The sequence below is a fragment of the Muntiacus reevesi genome, chromosome 17 (genome assembly GCF_963930625.1).
Source record: "Muntiacus reevesi chromosome 17, mMunRee1.1, whole genome shotgun sequence".
NCBI classification, from domain to species: Eukaryota; Metazoa; Chordata; class Mammalia; order Artiodactyla; family Cervidae; genus Muntiacus; species Muntiacus reevesi.
Genome location: NC_089265.1, coordinates 22,248,036 through 22,269,086, shown reverse-complemented (window position 1 = coordinate 22,269,086; position 21,051 = coordinate 22,248,036). Strand labels below are relative to the sequence as shown.

Sequence of the window (21,051 nt, the reverse complement as noted above, 5' to 3'; positions counted from 1 at the left end):
GGATGAAATGCATTTGTCTTAAGACTCTGTACGATAGATAAGGATTCACTATTATGATTTAATTTTTCTTTTTTCATAGTAATATTTATTGTGAAATCAATTTTTATTCATTTTTATCTTAAAATCTGCTGAGCTTTTTTTTTCTCTTTTCTTTTTTTTAACCCTACTTTGGCTTCTAACCAACGTTTTCAAATCAAAATTCAGAGCAGGTAGAGAAATGCTTTTAAAATGCATATTTGATGTAGTAAGTGCTATGCTATGCTTCTGAAAGTGCCAGGGTCACAGCTGCATGCATGAAAATGCATGGTGACTGCAGGCATTGTTTCCTCACACAGAAAAGGCAATCTGTGTCTATCACTGACTTTATGATATAAATCAAATCATAGCTTTCCTACATTCAGAGATGTAGCAGAAAGGTTGAGGTGACCTAAAGGTTACAAATAATTTTTGCTTTTTGATTTGCCTACCACAAGACTATTTTTTTTTTCCACTCCTTCTTTTCTATTAAGATTGATGCATTTATACTTGAAAAGGTGAATCTAGTTACATACCTTATTTTATCGTTGTCTTTGTGCTAGTCTAGTGGAACCACGAATTTATCATTTATTCCTTCCCGCACTCCAGTCTGTTAAGATGCATGCACTGCTGTGTGTTGTTGACAATGTTATTAAAGGGTGGGGAGTCCTGAAGTATTAGGTAGGAACTCTGCCTGCTTCTGCGCTTTTTTTTCCCCTCTGAACAGTTGTTAACTTTGAAACAGTGTACTTAGAGGACTTGTGATGTTGGTTCTTCATGATCCATTCAAAGAGTTTAAAAAGGTTCTTTGGGAAAAGTGTGTGTTTGTTACATTTATTAAAATGTGCATATGGCACTGAAAGGGAAGCAGAAGAGTAAGAAGATAGAGACCCAACTTTCAAGCTGCTTAGGCTCTAGTTTAAGATACAAATTGACCTGCATGATAATCATACTAGAACCACATTTTCAAAGTATTCTTTGTGTTAGATACTGTGTTAAATGCTTTACTTAAAATGGCAGTTAAAACACTTACAAATTATGAAATGGGCAAGCGCCAAAGAACATGCAACAAATTGGCTCATCTGTGGCAGGAAAACAACAGCAATATTAACAACCACAGAGTGAAGGAGAAGTTAGAGGCACCAGAGGCCAATGAAGGGTGACCTGGTTGCCTGTTTTGTATTGACTTCAATCTTCAGAAACAATGTTATTCTCTTTTAAGAAGAAAGCAGAGCCTATTGAATGGTTAAGAGTTAGGAAATCCTGATTTGAAATTTTCTGTGGGCTTATTCTGGATACAGTACTGCATTTCTTTTTGAAATGAAAAATATAGGGTGATTTACTTATTTGGGATAAAAATAGGAGACCACTGTTTTGAGGCCTTACGTTTTATTAGACGTTGGCCTTAGAGCTATTTAGACTTGGCATAGAATTATTAATAGTTGAGAGCCATCTTTATCGCTTTCTGCCTTTAGAGGCTTTGGTTCCACCTCTAATCTTGAGCAGTTCAAAGGTTAGAGCTTTGATGGGTGACTTGGGTTATAGAACTTTAGCCCTGGAAGGTACTTGGTCTGGTCTCCTCATTTTACAGCTGAAGAAACTCTTGCCCAAGCAAGAGAGGTTAATTCTCTTGCTTGAGATCACACAGTGTGTTGCAGAGACAGAAGGTGAATTTGGAACTCTTGATTCTTTTCTTCAATTCAGTGTTTTCCCTCCACTATTTCACATCACCTCTCCATTTCTAGTTTTTGTTTCTGAGACGTGAATGTGGTAGCATTTAACAGTAAATGATTCGAATGATGCTATGTAGGCACAGCTTTTGAAAGTAATGACTTTGGTGCCCCACTTTGTGTTTGCTTTTCAAAATTGTATAGAGCTTATCGCCTGCCATTGTTAGCTTTACAAGTGATCAGGTTGATTGTATGTTCAACCTATCTATCATTTTGAATAAAGTGTTGTAGTCAACTTACTCTTTATGACTTGACTACCAGTTTGGGGGATAATTGACATTTTAAGGCATAACCCAGGGTTTGTTTTGATGTTCTTTTTTTATCACATTTTTAAATTCCTCAACAGTGCTTCTAATGACGAGTAAAGTTTGAACTGTAGATTTACCTTGACCTTTCTCAGAGGTACTTGGAAGAAGTGGAATGGCTAAAAAGCAGCGAAAAGAAAGGAAAGAAAAATCTTGAATAAGCTATAAATTTAAGAATAAATCCTTGACTATATGAAGAGTGAACTATACTTAGCCTTAGGACATTTAAAATGTGCTAATAATAGTATTTTAAATAGGAAATTAACACTATTTTCTATCATGCCCAGATTAGCATGTGTAATATTTAATACTGTTTGTTTATTTTGGAACTTGTTTCTGTTTTTTTGCAAGGAATAATTGTACATTTGCTTTCCATTCTAAGTCTTCTATTTTCTACTGTACCATTACCTTTTTGCACCTAATGTTATTATTGGATGACTATATTTCTATAAGAAACTTAAAATTTTGGACATGATTGATTGATTGCTTTTAAAGAAGGATAACAGTAGAATCATTGTCTTTTTGACTAGCTCAGGGCTAGTACCATGTTTGAGTTAGTTTTGTACTTTGTACAGTGCTTGCCATTTTACTTAGTTCAGTGGTTCTTAACCAGGGGCAGTTGTGGCCCCAGGGGACATTGGTAATGTCTAGAGACATTTTTGATTGTCATGTAACTAGACTGAACACTCTTAGCATCTAGTGGGTAGAGGCCAGGAATGCTGCTGAATATCCATGGTATATTGAACAACCCCTATATCAAAGAATTATCTGACTCCAAATGTCCGTAGAGCCAGACTGAGAAAACTTCATGTATGGCAACTGCACAATAAAGTAGATTAAATTAAATAAAAACTATGTCCATTCTATAAAGCATAAAGCTTTATATATTATTTTATATGTGCATTCACATGCCATTGTAGTGATTCACAAGGGGAAATTTTGCTCTTTTCTTCATTACATTTGAAATATTAGAACAAAATTTTGGCAATTATAATTGATTTTAGCTTAGTTGTACCAAGTTGAAATAGTATAATGGCAATCAATGTTAATCAGCAATAATATTCAGTGTTCTTAATTTGGACTTCCTTTCTCTGTCAAGGTTTTAAATTTCTTGGAATCAATATTGTATATTATTCCTACAAATTTTCACTTGGATCTGACATAATCAATTCTCCGGAAAAATTAATTTTCCAGATGTCTAAGTCAGTAACTGGGCTTCCCTGGTGATTCAGAGGTACAGAATCTGCCTGCCAATGCACGAGACGGGGTTTGATCCCTGAGCTGGGAAGATCCCCTGGAGGAGGAAATGGCAACTCACTCCAGTATTCTTGCCTGGGAAATCTCATGGACTGAGGAGCCTGGCAAACTACAGTCCATGGGGTTTGCAAAAGAGTTAGACACGACTTAGTGACTAAACAGCAACACAAGTCAGTAATTAATTTGAATAATCCCTATTCTATATTCTACATAATGTCGTCTTTAGAGTTTAAGTCTGAGATACTGAACAGAATTTGCTGAACCCAAAAGCTAGCAGAACAAGCCTCCAACAAAGTTAGTCATACAACAGAGTTACAATGGGTCCCACAATTCCAGTAAAGTAGAAGCTATTAATAAAGTATGATAGTTTGCTAATATATGCATCATTTCTAATCTAATTTAAATTACTATCTTTTACTTCTGTTGATATGATTTAATTTGGACAAAACTTTTTAAAAGGAGATACATTCTTTATAGTTTTTAAAAAAGAGATTAAAATTTTTTTAAAAACCTTTTTATTTTGTTGAGATATAGTCAGTTAACAAACAATGTTGTGATAATTTCAGGTGAACATCAAAGGGACTCAGCCATACATATGTATGTATCTATTTTACCCCTAACTCCCCTCCCATCCAGGTTGCCACATAACATTGAACAGAGTTCCATGTGCTGTACCCACATGTTGGTTATCCATTTTAAATGTAGGAGCGTGTACATATCCATCCCAAACTCCCTGACTATTCCTTCCCCACTTCCTTCCACCCAGCAACCATAGTTTTTGTCTAAGTCCATGAGTCTCTGAAAAGGAGGTAGATTCCTAACAGTTTTTTGGAGGAGGAAATGTGAGAAGTGGGAAGAGGTAGGAGGTGACATAAGGGAAGAGTATCGAAAAGCACTTAAGTGTTTTATGATCACACAGAAACTATGTAGTATCTTGTTGGATTTTCTGCTTAAATAGTCATAAATGCCACCATTAGCTGGAGGACTAGTGGGTGGTCATATCTGATGCTCCTCATTTCAATATGGTGCTTGTCAGAAGGAAAAACCATAGCTAACCTTAATTACAGTTGCTGTTCTTTCCTTTTCATTCATGTTTGCTTGAACATGACCTACTGAATTTGTAATCTAAGAAGCTGGGATGATATGACATACTTGAGAGGCTTTTAGGATTTGTAGCATTTATTTTCTTAATATCTGTAACAACTAGAGTAGGAGCAGATTCTAGATAGGATTAACTGCCAAGGAGCCTGGAATTTGGCAATGTAATTTTGATAGGATTTTTAAGTTTTGGCATAAAGAGTTGCTTGGAGAGATCCTTTAGCAATGGCAGTAATCTGATCACTCAGAAATAGCCTGTGCTTTAACAAACAGGAGCCTGCCAGCATTTGAAGTTAGTGGCTGATAGATTAGGCGAGGTTGAGGAGAGAATAGAGAGATGGTGTTATAATACCCAGAAACTGTGTGGTAGTGTCAGAGAGGTGTTTAACGTGGGTGTTTCAGTGTGATGTATCTGCCATAGTTTTCTGTTTAAGAGAGAAAAAAAATCAGAAAACTTTCCAACTACTAACCTCCATCTTATGTGGTTTTTAGCTTGTACCAATTTTCAACTCTGGCAACACATCAGAATTGCTAGAAGAATTTTTAAAAATTACTAATGCATGGGCTCCACTCCTAGCAACCCCAGTATAATTGAAGCCTGGGCACTCGTATTTTAAAAAGAGCTCCACAGATGAATCTAACTCACAACCGGGCTGAGTACCACTGCTTTATAGCAGTGCATCAGAATTGTCTGGAGAGCTATTTATTAGGTCTGGCTGAGGCCTGAGAATTTATTTTCATTTCTAACAAGTTCCCAGGTGATGTTGATATTGCTGGTAAGGCGATCACATTTTGAGAACCACCAAGAAGGCAGTTTTAAAAAATCATTTGAGTGTGACTGATGTCTGATCTTTTTCTTTCTTTTTTTTTAAACATTGCTAGTGCTGTATTATTGAATTAAAATTATGCATATAATTCTTTTTATGTAAAAAATATAAATGCATCTATATGGTGTGAATGTTTTTCAAATAGCATTTTTAATTTTAAAAAAATTTGAGAAAATAGACACATGTATATATATATACATATATATAACTGAATCACTTTAGTGTACACCTGAAACTACCAAAATATTCTTAATAAGCTATTCTCCAATGTAAAATAAAAAGTTAAAAACAGAATAAGAAAAGAATGAGATAATGCCATTTGTAGCAACATTGATCAACCTAGAGATTATTATATAAATGAAGTCAGAAAGACAAATATTGAAATCTAAAAAATAGTACAAATGAACTTATTTACAAAACAAAAATATTCTTACAGACGTAGAAAACAAACTATGGTTGCCAAACAGGAAAGGATAGGGGAGGGATAAATTGGGAGTATGGTTTTAATAGAAGCACATGACTATATATGTAATAGATAAACAATAGGATTTACTGTATAACATGGGGAACTATGTTCAATATCATAATAACCTATAGTGGAAAAGAATAAAAAAGAATTTGTATATATGTGTCTAGGTAAAACTGAATCATTTTTTGCACACCTGAAACTAACACAATATTGTAAATCAGCTATCAGTCAGTCAGTCAGTTCATGTCTGACTCTTTGTGACCCCATGAACTGCAGCACACCAGGCCTCCCTGTCCATCACCAACTCCCGGAGTCCACCCAAACCCATGTCCATCAAGTCGGTGATGCCATCCACCCATCTCATCCTCTGTCGTCCCCTTCTTCTCCTGCCCTCAATTTTTCCCAGCATCAGGGTCTTTTCCAATGAGTCAGCTCTTCGAATCAGGTGGCCAAAGTATTGGAGTTTCAGCTATACTTCATTACAAAAAATAAGTAGCATTTTTAATTGAAAATTTTTTTCTTGGAGGAAAAAGCCACGTCACTAATAACTGAAAATTCTTTGTATAGTACTTCATAGTTTAAAGAGCTAATGAATTTACAATTTCCAGTAGACTTTTTGTACTACTTAGAATAATTTGTTTGTCTTTTTTCAACCACATTATTTGAGACTCCTTCACATTTCAGATCTTTTATATAGTCTTTTTGGTATCTTGATTGATGGAGCCCAGATAAAAGGATTTGTCCTTGTTCAACAGAGATTTTCAGAATTTATAATTTGCAGAGTTTGTTATTTGAGATGGGAGAGATATTTTCTTCTTCCTTACTTAAAGTATATTGGGGGAGCACAGAGCTATATATTGAGAAGAATGGGGGTAAATGGGAACAGAGACAGAGCTGTTGTTTAATTGCTCATTTGTATCGGACACTTTGTGACCCCATGGACTGTAGCCTGCCAGGCTTCTCTGTCCATGGAATTTCCCAGGCAAGAATACTGGAGTGGGTTGCCATCCGCTTTACCAGGGGATCTTCCTGACCCAGGGATCAAGCCCATGTTGCCTGCTTTACAGGTGTATTCTTCACCGCTGAGCCACCAGTGAAGCCCCGCAGAGACAGAGTTGGTGCTTAAAGGTTGGGACTGTGTTAGAGGAGATGGACTCTTTCAGGTCTAGAAGGAGATTCATCAGCAGGAAGAGGAGATTTCCAAGAATGAGGGAATCAAGGGAGTGTATAATGAGAGAGCTACTGGATTGAGGAGCTTGGCCAAAGTCATAGAGCTATTAGATAACAGAGACTGCTGTCAAATTTGGGTCTCTAAGACTCAGGGTCTTTTTTCTGGAAAACAGATAAAAGAAAAAATAGTTCTAATGAGCCAACTCTGCAGCCAATGCAGCAGTTGAGGATTTTGTGACGATTATGAATCCTGGAAAAAAAGCTTCTACATGGTAGTGGCTTTTTCTTTTGCTATATTTGGATATTAAAAGTGTGTATCCCGAAATGACAGCTTCCAGTGTGACTTTGTGTGTTTTTCAGAAACCATCCTCAGCCTTTGATCACTGTTCTTGAGCACAGACCTGATTGCTGGCCAGTCATTTTGCAGCAGCTGACAACTTTTTTCCAGCAATGCCTTGAAAGGTAATATAAAGTAAAATAAATTAGGGAGATGGAATAGTATATGCTAATTTTAGAGTTTTTCTTTTAAGCTGCTTTGATTGTAATGTTTTCTTCTGCAGAGATGTCTTAGAAAAGGATATAGTTTTCTGTTTTCTTTTTAAGAGAAAAAAATCCTACCAGTTTTATTGATTGTTGAAATATTGACCATGAGAATAGCTACTGTTAAAGAAGCTAAGCATTGGATAGTTGGGAAAGTTGATTGGGAATATTCAGTAAGCTACTACATAGTACGTATGGATGACAGGTCTTCCTGCTGGAAATTGATTAGTGAGTTAATCTCTCCATTAGAAACCAGTGCCAGGTGGGATTAAGCAGTATCGCCAACTGGGACCAGATGACCACCATATGTGCAGTTCGTTTAGCTTCACCAAGGCCTCAAAGCTTTCTCCTATTCTGTTACCATGGCATTAGCTCAGGTGGTCATCTCTTGCTGTGACTGTTGCCACCTGTTCTTAACTGGCATCTCTGCCTTCCATCTCATCCTGCTCAAGGCCATTCTCTAAGCCATCCATCAGGGCGACGTATCAGGAGAGCAGATCTTTGTATCACTCCCTAGCTTAAGGCACCATCACTGTGATTTTCAAACTGCACTTGCAATGTATAGGCTAAACATGGAAATACCCTCATACCCCTTCAGCCTTTTCTTTTTTTTTTAAGTTTTGTTTTTGTTTTTTTGATGTGGACCATTTTTAAAGTCTTTATTGAATTTGTAACAATACTGCCTCTGTTTTATGTTTTGGGTTTTTGACCATAAGGCATGTGGGATCTTAGCACTCTGACTAGAGATTGAACACATACCTCCTGCGTTCGAAAGTGAAGTCTTAACCACTGGACAGCCAAGGAAGTCCCAGCTCTGTTTTTATACACTATTTTTTTTTTTTAAATAATGTGTTGATATCTCACAGCAGCTTTCTCTTGGAAAACAATAGTTTGGTCTCTGGAATAGTTGGGAAATCCCTGGGCTACAGGATGAGATCTGTTATGTCATATACTAGGCTCTGTGTATGATCTGTTTCACCAATTTTATTTTCTTTCTTTATCTCATGATTTATGAATTACATATTCAGCAATACACTGACTTGCTTTAGTTCCACACAGGAAGAAGTGCTATTCCCTTGCCTCTTCTTTTGCTTATTAATTTCTACTTTACTGTCTTGAATCTCATCACATCCCTTTTCTCACTAGTACCCTAGCCCTTTCTTGATTACTTTCTCTATTTAAATCTATTTTTAGGTCTTATCTCTCCCAGGAAGTGTTTACTTACCACAAGCTGAATTAATAACTTCAGTTGTGATTTCTGACATCATTATATTTACTACATTGTCTTACAATTATTATCCTCCATTAACTGAAGTTTTCTTGAGGGCAGGAACTGTGTCTCAGTATTCTTTATGTTAACAATGCCTGGCACAGTTTAGGTGCTTACAAATGTCCAGTGTATATATGTATACACAGGAGGCTCACAGATTGGTGCGGCCCAGGCAGTGGTTTGTAAAGGGCCTCCTAAAATATATCTAACTGCTGCTTACTTAGTACTCCTATACAAGGTCATGATAGGATAGTACCATTGACCATGCAGTCCAATGCCTGAGCTACATTTCCCACACTCGCTATATTCATGTGTTCTTATTCTTGAAAGTCTTAGAAAGTCCTATAGATACTATTTATTAGAATTCCACTTTGGAGGCTTTAGCTTCAGTTTTAGATAAAATTTCCAGGCAGGATACACTGTCAGAAGAAGCTTTAAAGAGATATAGGGTACCTTATAACCATCTGCCAGTAAGAAAAATCTGTGTAACAATTGAATAAATATCTTAAACATTATCATCTTCTCTTCCCTGACCCATGACTGCATTTTCAAAGGTAAGACCTTAATATTTACTAAAAAGTCTTTGTTTATCCATGTCAGAAAGCAAAATTAACAAATTTATAAACAGTTGTTTAATGAAATTTCTCTTGTTAAATAGATTGGGATATTTTATAAAAAATGTGCTGCTTATGTGCCAAATTTGTTATTAAGTTTCTTTTTAGGGTAATCCTTATAAATATCTCACTTGTCCCATGCTTTAGTTAGCAAATAATTAAATTACATTTTAGTTGTTTTCGTTTCAAAGTTGTATTATTTTGGAATTTGGAAGTAGTTCTTCTAATGATAATGTCCAGATGATCATAAGGAGAAAAGGTTATTTATTGATTTTGATTTATTTACTGATAAGCTTTTATTGATCTAATCCTTTCATTTGAATTCTGAGGTGTTAGAGTATGCTATCTAGAGCTTTTTAGAAGTTCTAAATAATTTTATATTTCTTTGCAGAGAATTTCAGTTGTCTCATTTCTACTTTTGCACCATGAGACTATTTTTTGCAGGATGAAATTGATAATTCTGGTTGCATTTTCAGCAGACGGTTAGTTTTCTGAGATTTAATTTTAGAGTGAGTTAGATTAGTAGTTTTTACATTTAGAAGATAATGAAGGAAATTTGATAATTTAGTAAGAATATAAATGGTGATTCACAACTACAGGAAGGAGGCAAAATATTGTGATGATAGCTAGTATCCTAGACCTTTCTGTCTTAGGAACTGTTGGTTGGAATAGCTGTTTGGTTTCATTTTTAACAGAATGTAGATATCCTGAAATAGCAGTGTATCTTCATGCTGGATTTTTGGGGACATGATTCTCTAGTTAAATTCTGCACTCATTTGTAGAAGACCACTGATGTTAAGTCTTCATCTCTATAGAACTAAGAATTGGGTAATTTGACAATGATGTCATGGTGTTTTGGAGAAGGAAATGGCAACCACTCCAGGATTCTTGCCTGGAGAATCCCATGGACAGAGGAGCTTGGCAAGCTATAGTCCATGGGGTTGCAAAGAGTCAGACATGACTGAGCGACTAACATACATGGTGTTTAGGCCTGGCTTTTTCAAGATTAACTAGGCTAACACATAGTTTTTCAGAAAGGAACTAAGGAGAGCAACAATAAATGATTTGCTCAGGGTCACGTGGCTAGTCAGTTGGCAGAGTTGGGCCCTAAGCCTCAGTCTTTTGACCCTCATTCCAAGTCTTTTCCCATTATTTCTCCCTCCTTGTTGAACATACATGTGGAAGCCTTGTGTATAAACATGCACAATGGGTTAAATTTTTGAACATTCTTAGTCACTTTGGGATTTCAGTTTGTCTGTTTTATTTTCCTTTTCTCCTTAAGACCAGTTGATTTCATACTCTACAGCATTGATAGTATATCATCAGATAGTTCATAGGAAATGCAGAATCTAGAATCAGAACAGATTAAGCATAGAGGTTTTAGATAGTATATTTCCTAGGAAAGCTCAACATTATGCTTTTAGTCTCAAATAATAACACCTTGGAAATACTTTTCTTTGCATGAACCTTCCATTTCACCTTTAGCACCTCAAAGCAGGAGAAAACTGATAAGCTATTCATGGATGTTCTTAACACCTCAGTTCAATCCAGTTCAATCGTGTCCACCTCTTTGTGACCCCATGGATTACAGCACGCCAGGCCTCTCTGTCCATCACTAACTCCCAGAGTTTACTCAAACTTATATCCGTTGTTAGTGATGCCATCCAACCATCTCATCCTCTGTCGTCCCCTTCTCCTCACGCCTTCAATCTTTCCTGCGTGAGGGTCTTTTCCAATGAGTCAGCTCTTCACATCAGGTGGCCAAAATATTGGAGTTTCAGCTTCAACATCAGTCCTTCCAATGAATATTCAGCACTGATTTCCTTTAGATGGACCGGTTGGATCTCCTTGCAGTCCAAGGGTCTTCTCCAAAACCACAGTTCAAAAGCATCAATTCTTTGGCGCTCAGCTTTCTTTGTAGTCCAACTCTCACATCCATACTTGACTACTGGAAAAACCATAGCCTTGACTAGATGGACCTTTGTTGGCAAAGTAATGTCTCTGGTTTTTAACATGCTGTCTGGGTTGGTCATAACTTTTCTTCCAAGGAGTAAGCGTCTTTTAATTTCATGGCTGCAGTCACCATCTGCAGTGATTTTTGGAGCCCCTGAAAATAAAGTCTGTACTGTTTCCTCTGTTTCCCCATCTATTTGCCATGAAGTGATGGGGCTGGATGCCATGATATTAGTTTTTTGAATGTTGAGCTTTAAGCCAACTTTTTCACTCTCCTCTTTCACTTTCATCAAGAGGTTCTTTAGTTCCTCTTCACTTTCTGCCATAAGGGTGGTGACATCTGCATATCTGAGATTATTGATATTTCTCCCAGCAATCTTGATTCCAGCTTGTGCTTCCTCCAGCCCAGAGTTTCTCATGATGTACTCTGCACATAAGTTAAATAAGCAGGGTGACAATATACAGCCTTGACGTACTCCTTTTCCTATTTGGAACCAGTCTGTTGTTCCATGTCCAGTTTTAACTGTTGCTTCCCACCTGGCTAGTATTTATTCTTTGAGGAGTACATTATTGGAGAGAGATGGGGGAACGATGTTTTTTAAGTCTCTTTTCTGTTCCATAGTCTAATCCATATATACAGCATCTATTTGCTTGATCTATGAAACTTTTTTTAGTTTCCTAAAGTAGGTATTGTGATAAAGATAATTATTAATGTTTCATTAATAATTATGAACTCACAAGTCCTTTTTTTTTTCATAGATTGTGTAAATATTGGTGCTGATGAGGGGAAAAAAAGCAACTTCCTCCAGATTGTGAGCTCTGTCAGAGCAAGTGTTTAGTTTTGTTTCTAGCACATAGAAGAGTGAAGATATCTGTAGGGGCTCAGTAAATTTTGTCAAGCGAATAAATGAATGAATGAATAGGTTAAATCTTATCAATTTGGTATCTTTTAAATTTTTGTGAGTGTTGATGGTGTTTTGAAATCACATTGCTGTGGAATGTATAGCATTATAAAATTAATGTCATCAGTCATGATTTAACTACCATTTCCTCCATTAAGTATTGCACCTATACCTTTCTTTCAGCACCTTTTCCACTTTGTATTCTCTAATCCAGGAGCAGAGCTGATTGTCTCTGTTAGACTACATGCTTCTTAAAGATAGATAATGCCTGTTTCATCTTTGTATCTTATCTAATAATAACTTATTTATAATAAATATGAAAAATGTTAAAATAAAATCATGATGTTTAATCAATGAATGCTAATTATAAAACTACTCTATGACAGTGTAAATGAATCAATTAGTTTAAAGATTGACTATCTCTGAGGGCCTAGTTTGTATGCTTATTGGTAATACAGCATTGAACAGAAACCCATGATTCATGCCCTTATTGACTGATGGTCTAGCAGGGGATGGAGATATAAATAAATAATGACAATAAAGTCATTATCCTGTCCAAGCACACAATGGGGACTTGACCAAGGCTGTGTGTCAGGGAAGGCCCTCAGGAAGTCATTTAACGGGGACAACTGAAAGATGCTAGAAATTAGGCAGAGGAGGGAACAGGAAAAGGGGAAAGGGGAGAGTATTACAGATAAATGTAACAGCAGGTAAGAAGAAAACCCAGATGACTTGACTCAGGATCAGAACGAAATTTAGTGTAGTTCAGCGAAGAGTGGAGAGGAAGAAGAAATGAAATTGGAAAGATAGAGGTCAAATTATGAAGGGTTTGTGAATACTTTATCTTAAGCATAAACTCTGTCAAGCTGATTAATGACATGATCAAATTTTTATGTCTGAAAGGTCATTCTGGCATTTTAGTGACTTTGGACTTGGAGTTATAGGGATGTATTATCATCTAAATAGACATGAAAGATTTGTAAATTCTTCCTCCTTTGAGTGGGAAAAACTTAGGAGGACTTGGCAAATTATTTCACTTCTGTCTGCCTCAGTTTTTGTGTCTGCATAATGGGATAATAATATTTTTATTTCATAGGGTTGTGGTAAAGATTGATTGAATTTAAAGGCACCAAGTGTAGTAACGTGCACACCTTAAGTGCTGACAAGTTGACAAGTAAATATTAACTGTTGATCATCTTCTTGGATGTCTGTATGAGTTTTGTTTTGTTTTGTGTTTTACTTAGGACCTTACCTGTCAAGCTTTTCCAAAACTGCACTCTTGTATTATACTCTTGGAAAAATGGATCCTGATGTCTAAAATTCTCAAAAGGTTCTCAGATGATTCTGATGTTCACCAAAGACTGGTCCTGGAGACGTAGATGCTATTTTAGTGTGCAAGTAGACCCTCTTAGTCCTGGGCATCAGGCTCATGGGCTCCAGGTATTAAGTAATTCTCCCCAGTGTAGAAACAGCTATTTGGCATGAGTTTAGGTGGGTCATGGTAGACTAGAAGAGTCGTGATAAAAAAGGTACACTCAATGGTATCATAGTTTATGACATATCATGAACCCTAAGTTGATGCTTGACACTTACCTGATTGGTACTCTGTGTAATTCAGTGATGGCTTCTACATTACATGACTTACTTGCAGGTCTGAAGTTTCATGTATCCAAATTATGGCACCATTTCTATGGTATCTATATTGTGAACCATCCCAGTTACAAGAATATGCTAAACTCCGATTAACTCTGCTCAAAGTCTTACTTAAACCCCGGGTCCCTTGTGACAAAGAACAACCATCAGTGCTGGAACAACAGATACTACAGCTGTGTTGTGACCTGGTTCCATGTTTGCAGGTAAGGCCTTTCCTCCTCTTTCATTAACATGGCACCCGAATTAATAAGTATTGATTGTTATTGTTGTACATAAAATAGAACCTGTGTGATGTGGCAAACAGCTCTAGAAACACTTTCTGGGTTTTGGAGATGATAATGGAAACAAATCTAGATTTCACTCTGATATATACAATGTTAACTAAATTCACAGAAATGTAAATCAACAGAATCCATTTTAGGATTAGTAGGAATGAAAACGTTAAGAAGGACTCCTCAGGGAAAATAATTTTGAACTGAGTTTCCCCTTGTGCTGGACACTGAGAGGGTTATAAGTTAACAAAAAAAAAAGTACTCTTTGTGTAAGCTGGAAAAAGACATCTCTCTGGGTACATACAGTACTGGGGGCTTGACTATCTGAGTGCTGGCTAGATTCCAGTTTTCTTTTTTTTTTTTTTTTTTTGCTGCTTAATTTTTTTTTTTTTAATTTATTTTTTTATTTTTCAGTGGGTTTTGTCATACATTGATATGAATCAGCCATAGAGCTACACGAATTCCCCATCCTGGTCTCCCATCCCACCTCCCTCTCCACCCGATTCCTCTGGATCCCCCCAGCCCAACAGGCCCGAGCACTTGACTCATGCCTCCCACCTGGGCTGGTGGTCTGTTTCACCACAGATAATATACATACTGTTCTTTCGAAACATCCCACCCTCCCCTTCTCCCACGGAGTTCAAAAGTCTGTTCCGTACTTCTGCGTCTCTTCTTCTGCCCTGCATATAGGGCCATCGTTACCATCTTTCTAAATTCTGCATATATGCGTTAGTATACTGTAATGTTCTTTATCTTTCTGGCTCACCTCACTCTGTATAATGGGCTCCAGTTTCATCCATCTCATTAGAACTGACTCAAATGAATTCTTTTTAACGGCTGAGTAATATTCCATGGTGTAAATGTACCACAGCTTCCTTATCCATTCATCTGCTGATGGGCATCTAGGTTGCTTCCATGTCCTAGCTATTATAAACAGTGCTGCGATGAACATTGGGGTGCACGTGTCTCTTTCAGATCTGGATTCCTCAGTGTGTATGCCCAGAAGTGGTATTGCTGGGTCATATGGTAGTTCTATTTCCAGTTTTTTAAGAAATCTCCACACTGTTTTCCATAGTGGCTGTACTAGTTTGCATTCCCACCAACAGTGTAAGAGGGTTCCCTTTTCTCCACACCCTCTCCAGCATTTATTGCTTGTAGACTTTTGGATAGCAGCCATCCTGACTGGCGTGTAATGGTACCTCATTGTGGTTTTGATTTACATTTCTCTGATAATGAGTGATGTGGAGCATCTTTTCATGTGTTTGTTAGCCATCTGTATGTCTTCTTTGGAGAAATGTCTGTTTAGTTCTTTGGCCCATTTTTTGATTGGGTCATTTATTTTTCTGGAATTGAGCTTCAGGAGTTGCTTGTATATTTTTGAGATTAATCCTTTGTCTGATTCCTCATTTGCTATTATTTTCTCCCAATCTGAGGGCTGTCTTTTCACCTTACTTATAGTTTCCTTTGTTGTGCAAAAGCTTTTAATTTTCATTAGGTCCCATTTGTTTATTTTTGCTTTTATTTCCAATATTCTGGGAGGTGGGTCATAGAAGATCTTGCTGTGATTTATGTCAGAGAGTGTTTTGCCTATGTTCTCCTCTAGGAGTTTTATAGTTTCTGGTCTTACATTTAGATCTTTAATCCATTTTGAGTTTATTTTTGTGTATGGTGTTAGAAAGTGTTCTAGTTTCATTCTTTTACAAGTGGTTGACCAGTTTTCCCAGCACCACTTGTTAAAGAGATTGTCTTTTTTCCATTGTATATCCTTGCCTCCTTTGTCAAAGATAAGGTGTCCATAGGTTCGTGGATTTATCTCTGGGCTTTCTATTCTGTTCCATTGATCTATATTTCTGTCTTTGTGCCAGTACCATACTGTCTTGATGACTGTGGCTTTGTAGTAGAGTCTGAAGTCAGGCAGGTTGATTCCTCCAGTTCCATTCTTCTTTCTCAAGATTACTTTGGCTATTCGAGGTTTTTTGTATTTCCATACAAATTGTGAAATTATTTGTTCTAGTTCTGTGAAAAATACCGTTGGTAGCTTGATAGGGATTGCATTGAATCTATAGATTGCTTTGGGTAGAATAGCCATTTTGACAATATTGATTCTTCCAATCCATTAACATGGTATGTTTCTCCATCTGTTTGTGTCCTCTTTGATTTCTTTCATCAATGTTTTATAGTTTTCTGTGTATAGGTCTTTAGATTCCAGTTTTCAAAAGTTTCCTTATAGTGTTACGTGGTGACATGTATGGATCCTCTTCTTGGGAAGACCACAGTCTAGTAAGGGAGCTAAAACAGGTATATATATTCTTATAATTCAAAGTAGATGGACAAAGATGCGTAACAGAGTTATGGATAGAATGCTTAGGGAGTTAAGAGGAACGATAAATTTGAGCTAATATCTCTGTAACTACAGATTAAAAAAAAAATTTCGGTTGCCAGATTGTTGCAATTTGAAGATAATATTCATTTATCCCATCTCACCATCTAGTTTGTTGTTTGCCTACAATCTGAGTACCATGCTGCTTAGCCAATGGGAGGGAATTTGTGAATGTTTTTCAAGGTGATCACTTGAGGTCACAGATGACTTATTTCAAGTTTGTGTTATCAAGGAGGGACTAGAGTGAATCTTTTGTGACTCATAATCCGGCTTTCCTGTAATCAAGGCAGAGAAAAGTTAATTAAAGTGAATTCTCCTGTGGCTTTTTCAAAGCTTTTGCTTTGTGTGGCCAATAAAGTAGTGTATGTGCAGAACATATAGCACTAGGATACACTTGTTCCCTAGCATGCTTGTATTACCCTGTTCTGTGCTCTTTGGTAGATGTTTGCCTTCACTGGCATCAACCTGTATTAACAAGCCTAAATACCTCTAAAAGTGTGTTTTGTGAAGTATTTTCAGGAATCTGTGCATGCATGCTAAGTCACTTCAGTCGTGTCTGACTCTTTGAGACCCCATGGAGCATAGCCCGCCAGGCTGCTCTGTCTATGGGATTCTCCAGGCAAGAATACTGGAGTGGGTTGCTTTACCTTCCTCCAGAAGATTTTTCTGACCCGGGGATGGAACCTGTGTCTCTTAGGTTTCCTGAATTGACAGGCAGGTTCTTTACCACTAGTGCCAACTGGGAATCTGTGGCTTGTTAATATATTTAGTCACGGTAGGTGAGAAGAAAAATCCAGATCCATCATTTGGAACTAATGGGACTAGTGACATAAATACATTTAATTATTAACAAATCAGCTTTATTGGAATGAAGAACAGAGCTGGAAGGGATCTTAGTGGTAATGTAATTCATTTCCCCACTGATTATATGTATTTATTATGCTCTTTAAGAGACAACCATCCCATGGCTAATTAAATATTTCAGTGATAGGAAGCATGCTATTTTGCAAGGCAACCCTTTTTTATATTTTTTTTTAGCAAATACTTCTAATTGACCTGCATTTTCCTAAGATTGCCTGTTAGTCTCTGTTCTTCTCAAAACAAAACAAAAATAAGCTTTTTAAACAGCTTATCTGCATTCTATCTTATACATTTCTTCCTTCCTTTTCTTCCTTTTTATTCTTTATTCCTTTCCTCTCTTCTTTCTCTTCTTCATCAATTTCTTTACTTTTCTACATGAAATGGTTTCGACTTTTCACTGTTCTTTGCAAGGAATTTCTGTAGTCTTATTGGTGTTGAGAATGTATTATTATAAAATGTTCTTTTTAGAGCTGAATGTAGTACTGTAGATGTGGTCTGATCCATATGGAGCATTTCAAAACAATCATATAATTAAAAGTTTTTCCTTAGAAATAGCCATCACACTGTTGATTCATAGGTCAATGAGATGCTGACCAGTGAAACTCCTATTTCTTTTTTTTTCTCACTTCAATTGTTCTTTCATTTTGTATTTATGGAATTGTCTTTTTACCTGCCTTAAACTTCACTACTGACTTTGGTCCCAGTCGTTCTTTTTAATTGTGACTTGTCATCTCACATGTTATTCATTGGACATGGTCTATTTCAACATAAAGAGAAACCATTACTTACAAAGTAATCTTGTTAAGAATTTTGGTAATGCTAAAGATTAGAAAGCCTTTAATGTGACGTTACTGAGACTGTCTTGAAAAAATTTATTATAGAAAATTTTATGTAGAAAAAATGCACTGAAGGTAGTATATTGTCAATTAAGCATGAGGCTTTACTTTGTTTTAAATCCCTTTCAATTCTTGGTGGCCTTTTGCCTTTGCAAATATACTCCTTTATATGTTTGCAAAGGAGTGAAATAATTTGGCTACTGAACTGTTCACATTTTTTCTTAATAACAGTATTTTCTGCTGTCTCCTCCCCTTTGATCTTTTAATAGTTTTTTTTCTTTTTTATTTGTTAGAAATTAATTTTTCTGTTTATAACTTACAGTCTTTTTGTGTTATTATGGTGGTAACGACTGGGTGAAAGGTACAGCTGGTCAACTGTAGGCTTTCCTCTTGATGAATTTAACAGACACAAGGCTCCTGCTTGAAGCAGATGGTTCATTGTTTGTAATCTCTGGGAAATGCCAGTGTGTCTGTGAGTAGGACCATATCCTTAGTACTAACTCCAGAATTTTGATCAGAACAGCTGGGTTTGAATTGAATTGGGATTTTCAAGAGCATTCAAGTCCTTCCTATCTAATACATTAGCCAGTTGAGAAGACACTCTACTATTTGAATATGGTCTTTCACTGCATCTGCCATGTTTGGAAATGATGCTCTCAGTTAAGGTTGTCTGAACAAATTTCTTGCAGATGGAGGGCTTAGCAGCGCATTAGAATAACATGCTAACTCTTTTCTTGCAGGTAACTATGTTGGAATTGTAGAAAGGCAAGTCCATTTGAAGGATTCAAAACCAACTTTAATTTATTTACTTCAACATGTGGTACTGTCATGTAATTTGTCTTTCAAAATCTGCACTGAGAGTAGTTAGAAAAATAAATGAGAAGAATTCGTGCCAGCCAGCAGTAACAAAAACAGTAGCAAATTGTGTTTCGGTTAGTGACAATAGGAGAAGGCAGAGTTGTGTGGTTTAACTGTCTTTGAGTTACATAAATTTCTTCATCTCTTTTAAGTCTTTATAGTTTTAGAGAAAAAATAATTTATTGGTAAGCTTCTTGTATAAGTTAAATTATCTTTTGGTTTGTGTATTATTTTAATATCATATAATGATTGTTTCTCAGGTCAAAGATTTGATACAGACAACAGAAGTGATGCTGTTTATTGAAGAAGTATACATAAACCTTTTGCGTTATCCTGTTTTCTGGAAAATTCAGCTTACCCAGCTGACCCTTCAGCTGCTGTGTGTCTGTGAAGTCAGCTTAAACATAACTGGGGAATGTTCATCTTTAATTCACCTTTTAGAGCACAGTGTTGAACGTCTGAAGGAGGTAAGGATAGTAAGAAGTTTTAATATTAGTTATCACTCACGTTGGTCTTTTAGTAGCAAGGTGAGTATACTCTTTTACTTTATTGCATATCAAAGGTGTTTTTTATCTAATACTATTAGATCATACTTTTGTGACCCCATGGACTGTAGTTTGCTGGGCTCCTCTGCCTATAGAATTCTCCAGGCAAGAAAACTGGAGTGGGTAGCAATTTCCTTCTCCGGGGATCTTCCCGACCAGGGATTGAACTTGGGTCTCCCACATAGCAGGCAGATTCTTTATCATTTGAGCCACCAGGGAAGCCCAGTAATATAATACTGCTATTAGCATTTATTATAAAAATGAGTCGTTACATACTGTTTGGCGCATCAGTTAAGGGTCTACCACAGTGATAGTTTTTTCATTTACTTGTGTAGGACACAAATATTCAACACTTATATGCCACACCCTATGTGATGCTCAAAATACTCTAAGCGAGGCTTCAACAGTCTGTGAACCAGCAACTTTCAGATGTACAGGTCGGATTCAGGAAAGGCAGAGGAACCAGACATCAAAATGCCAACATTTGTTGGATCATAGAAAAAGCAAGAGAATTCCAGAAAGATATCTACTTTTGCTTCACTGACTACACTAAAGCTTTTGACTGTGTCGATTACAACAAACTGTGGAAAATTCTTCAAGAGATGGGAATACCAGACCACCTGACCTGCCTCCTAAGAAACCTGTATGTGGGTCAAGAAGCAACTGTTAGAACTGGACATGGAACAATGGACTGGCTCCAAATTGGGAAAGGAGTACGTCAAGGTTGTATATTGTCACCCTGCTTATTTAACTTATATGCAGAGTACATCATGAGAAATGCTGGGCTGGATGAAGCACAAGCTGGAATCAAGATTGCCGTGAAAAATATCAATAACCTCAGATATGCAGATGACACCACCCTTATGGCAGAAAGCAAAGAGGAACTGAAGAGCCTCTTGATAAAAGTGAAAGAGGAGAGTGAAAAAGCTGGCTTAAAACTCAGCATTCAAAAACGAAGATCATGGCATCCAGTTCCATCACTTCATGGGAAATAGTGGGGGAAGCAATGGAAAGAGTGAGAGACTTTATTTCTTGGGCTCCAAAATCACTGCAGATGGTGACTGCAGCCATGAAATTAAAAGACGCTTGCTCCTTGGAAGAAAAGTTATGACCAACCTAGACAGCATATTAAAAAGCAGAGAGGTTACTTTGCTGACAAAGGTCTGTCTAGTAAATACTATGGTTTTCCCAGTAGTCATTTATGGATGTGAGAGTTGGACTATAAAGAAGGCTGAGTGCCAAAGAATTGATGCTTTTTTTGATGTTTGAGAAAACTCTTGAGATTCCCTTGGACTGCAAGGAGATCAAACCAGTCAATCCTAGAGGAAATCAATCCTGAATATTTATTGGAAGGACTGATGCTGAAGCTCCAATACTTTGGCCATGTGATGTGAAGAGCTGACTCTTTGGAAAAGACCCTGATGCTGGGAAAGACTGAGGGCAGGAAGAGAAGGGAACGACAGAGGACGAGATGGTTGGATGGCATCACTGACTCA

At 36.8% G+C, this 21,051-nt stretch overlaps 1 protein-coding gene across 5 annotated transcripts in view; it reads left to right on the top strand.

Moving 5' to 3' along the window:
- FOCAD (focadhesin) overlaps positions 1-21,051 on the top strand; it is a 292,503-nt gene that overhangs the window by 65,805 nt on the left and 205,647 nt on the right. For 4 of the 5 annotated variants that reach the window (XM_065908204.1, XM_065908205.1, XM_065908203.1 and 1 more), the window contains exons 6-8: positions 7,232-7,333; positions 13,802-14,006; positions 19,271-19,477. In XM_065908204.1, the coding sequence (XP_065764276.1) occupies positions 7,232-7,333; positions 13,802-14,006; positions 19,271-19,477 (514 nt within the window). Of the gene's footprint in view, positions 1-7,231; positions 7,334-13,450; positions 13,591-13,801; positions 14,007-19,270; positions 19,478-21,051 lie in introns of those variants that run through there. The other variant, XM_065908206.1, reaches the window with a different exon arrangement.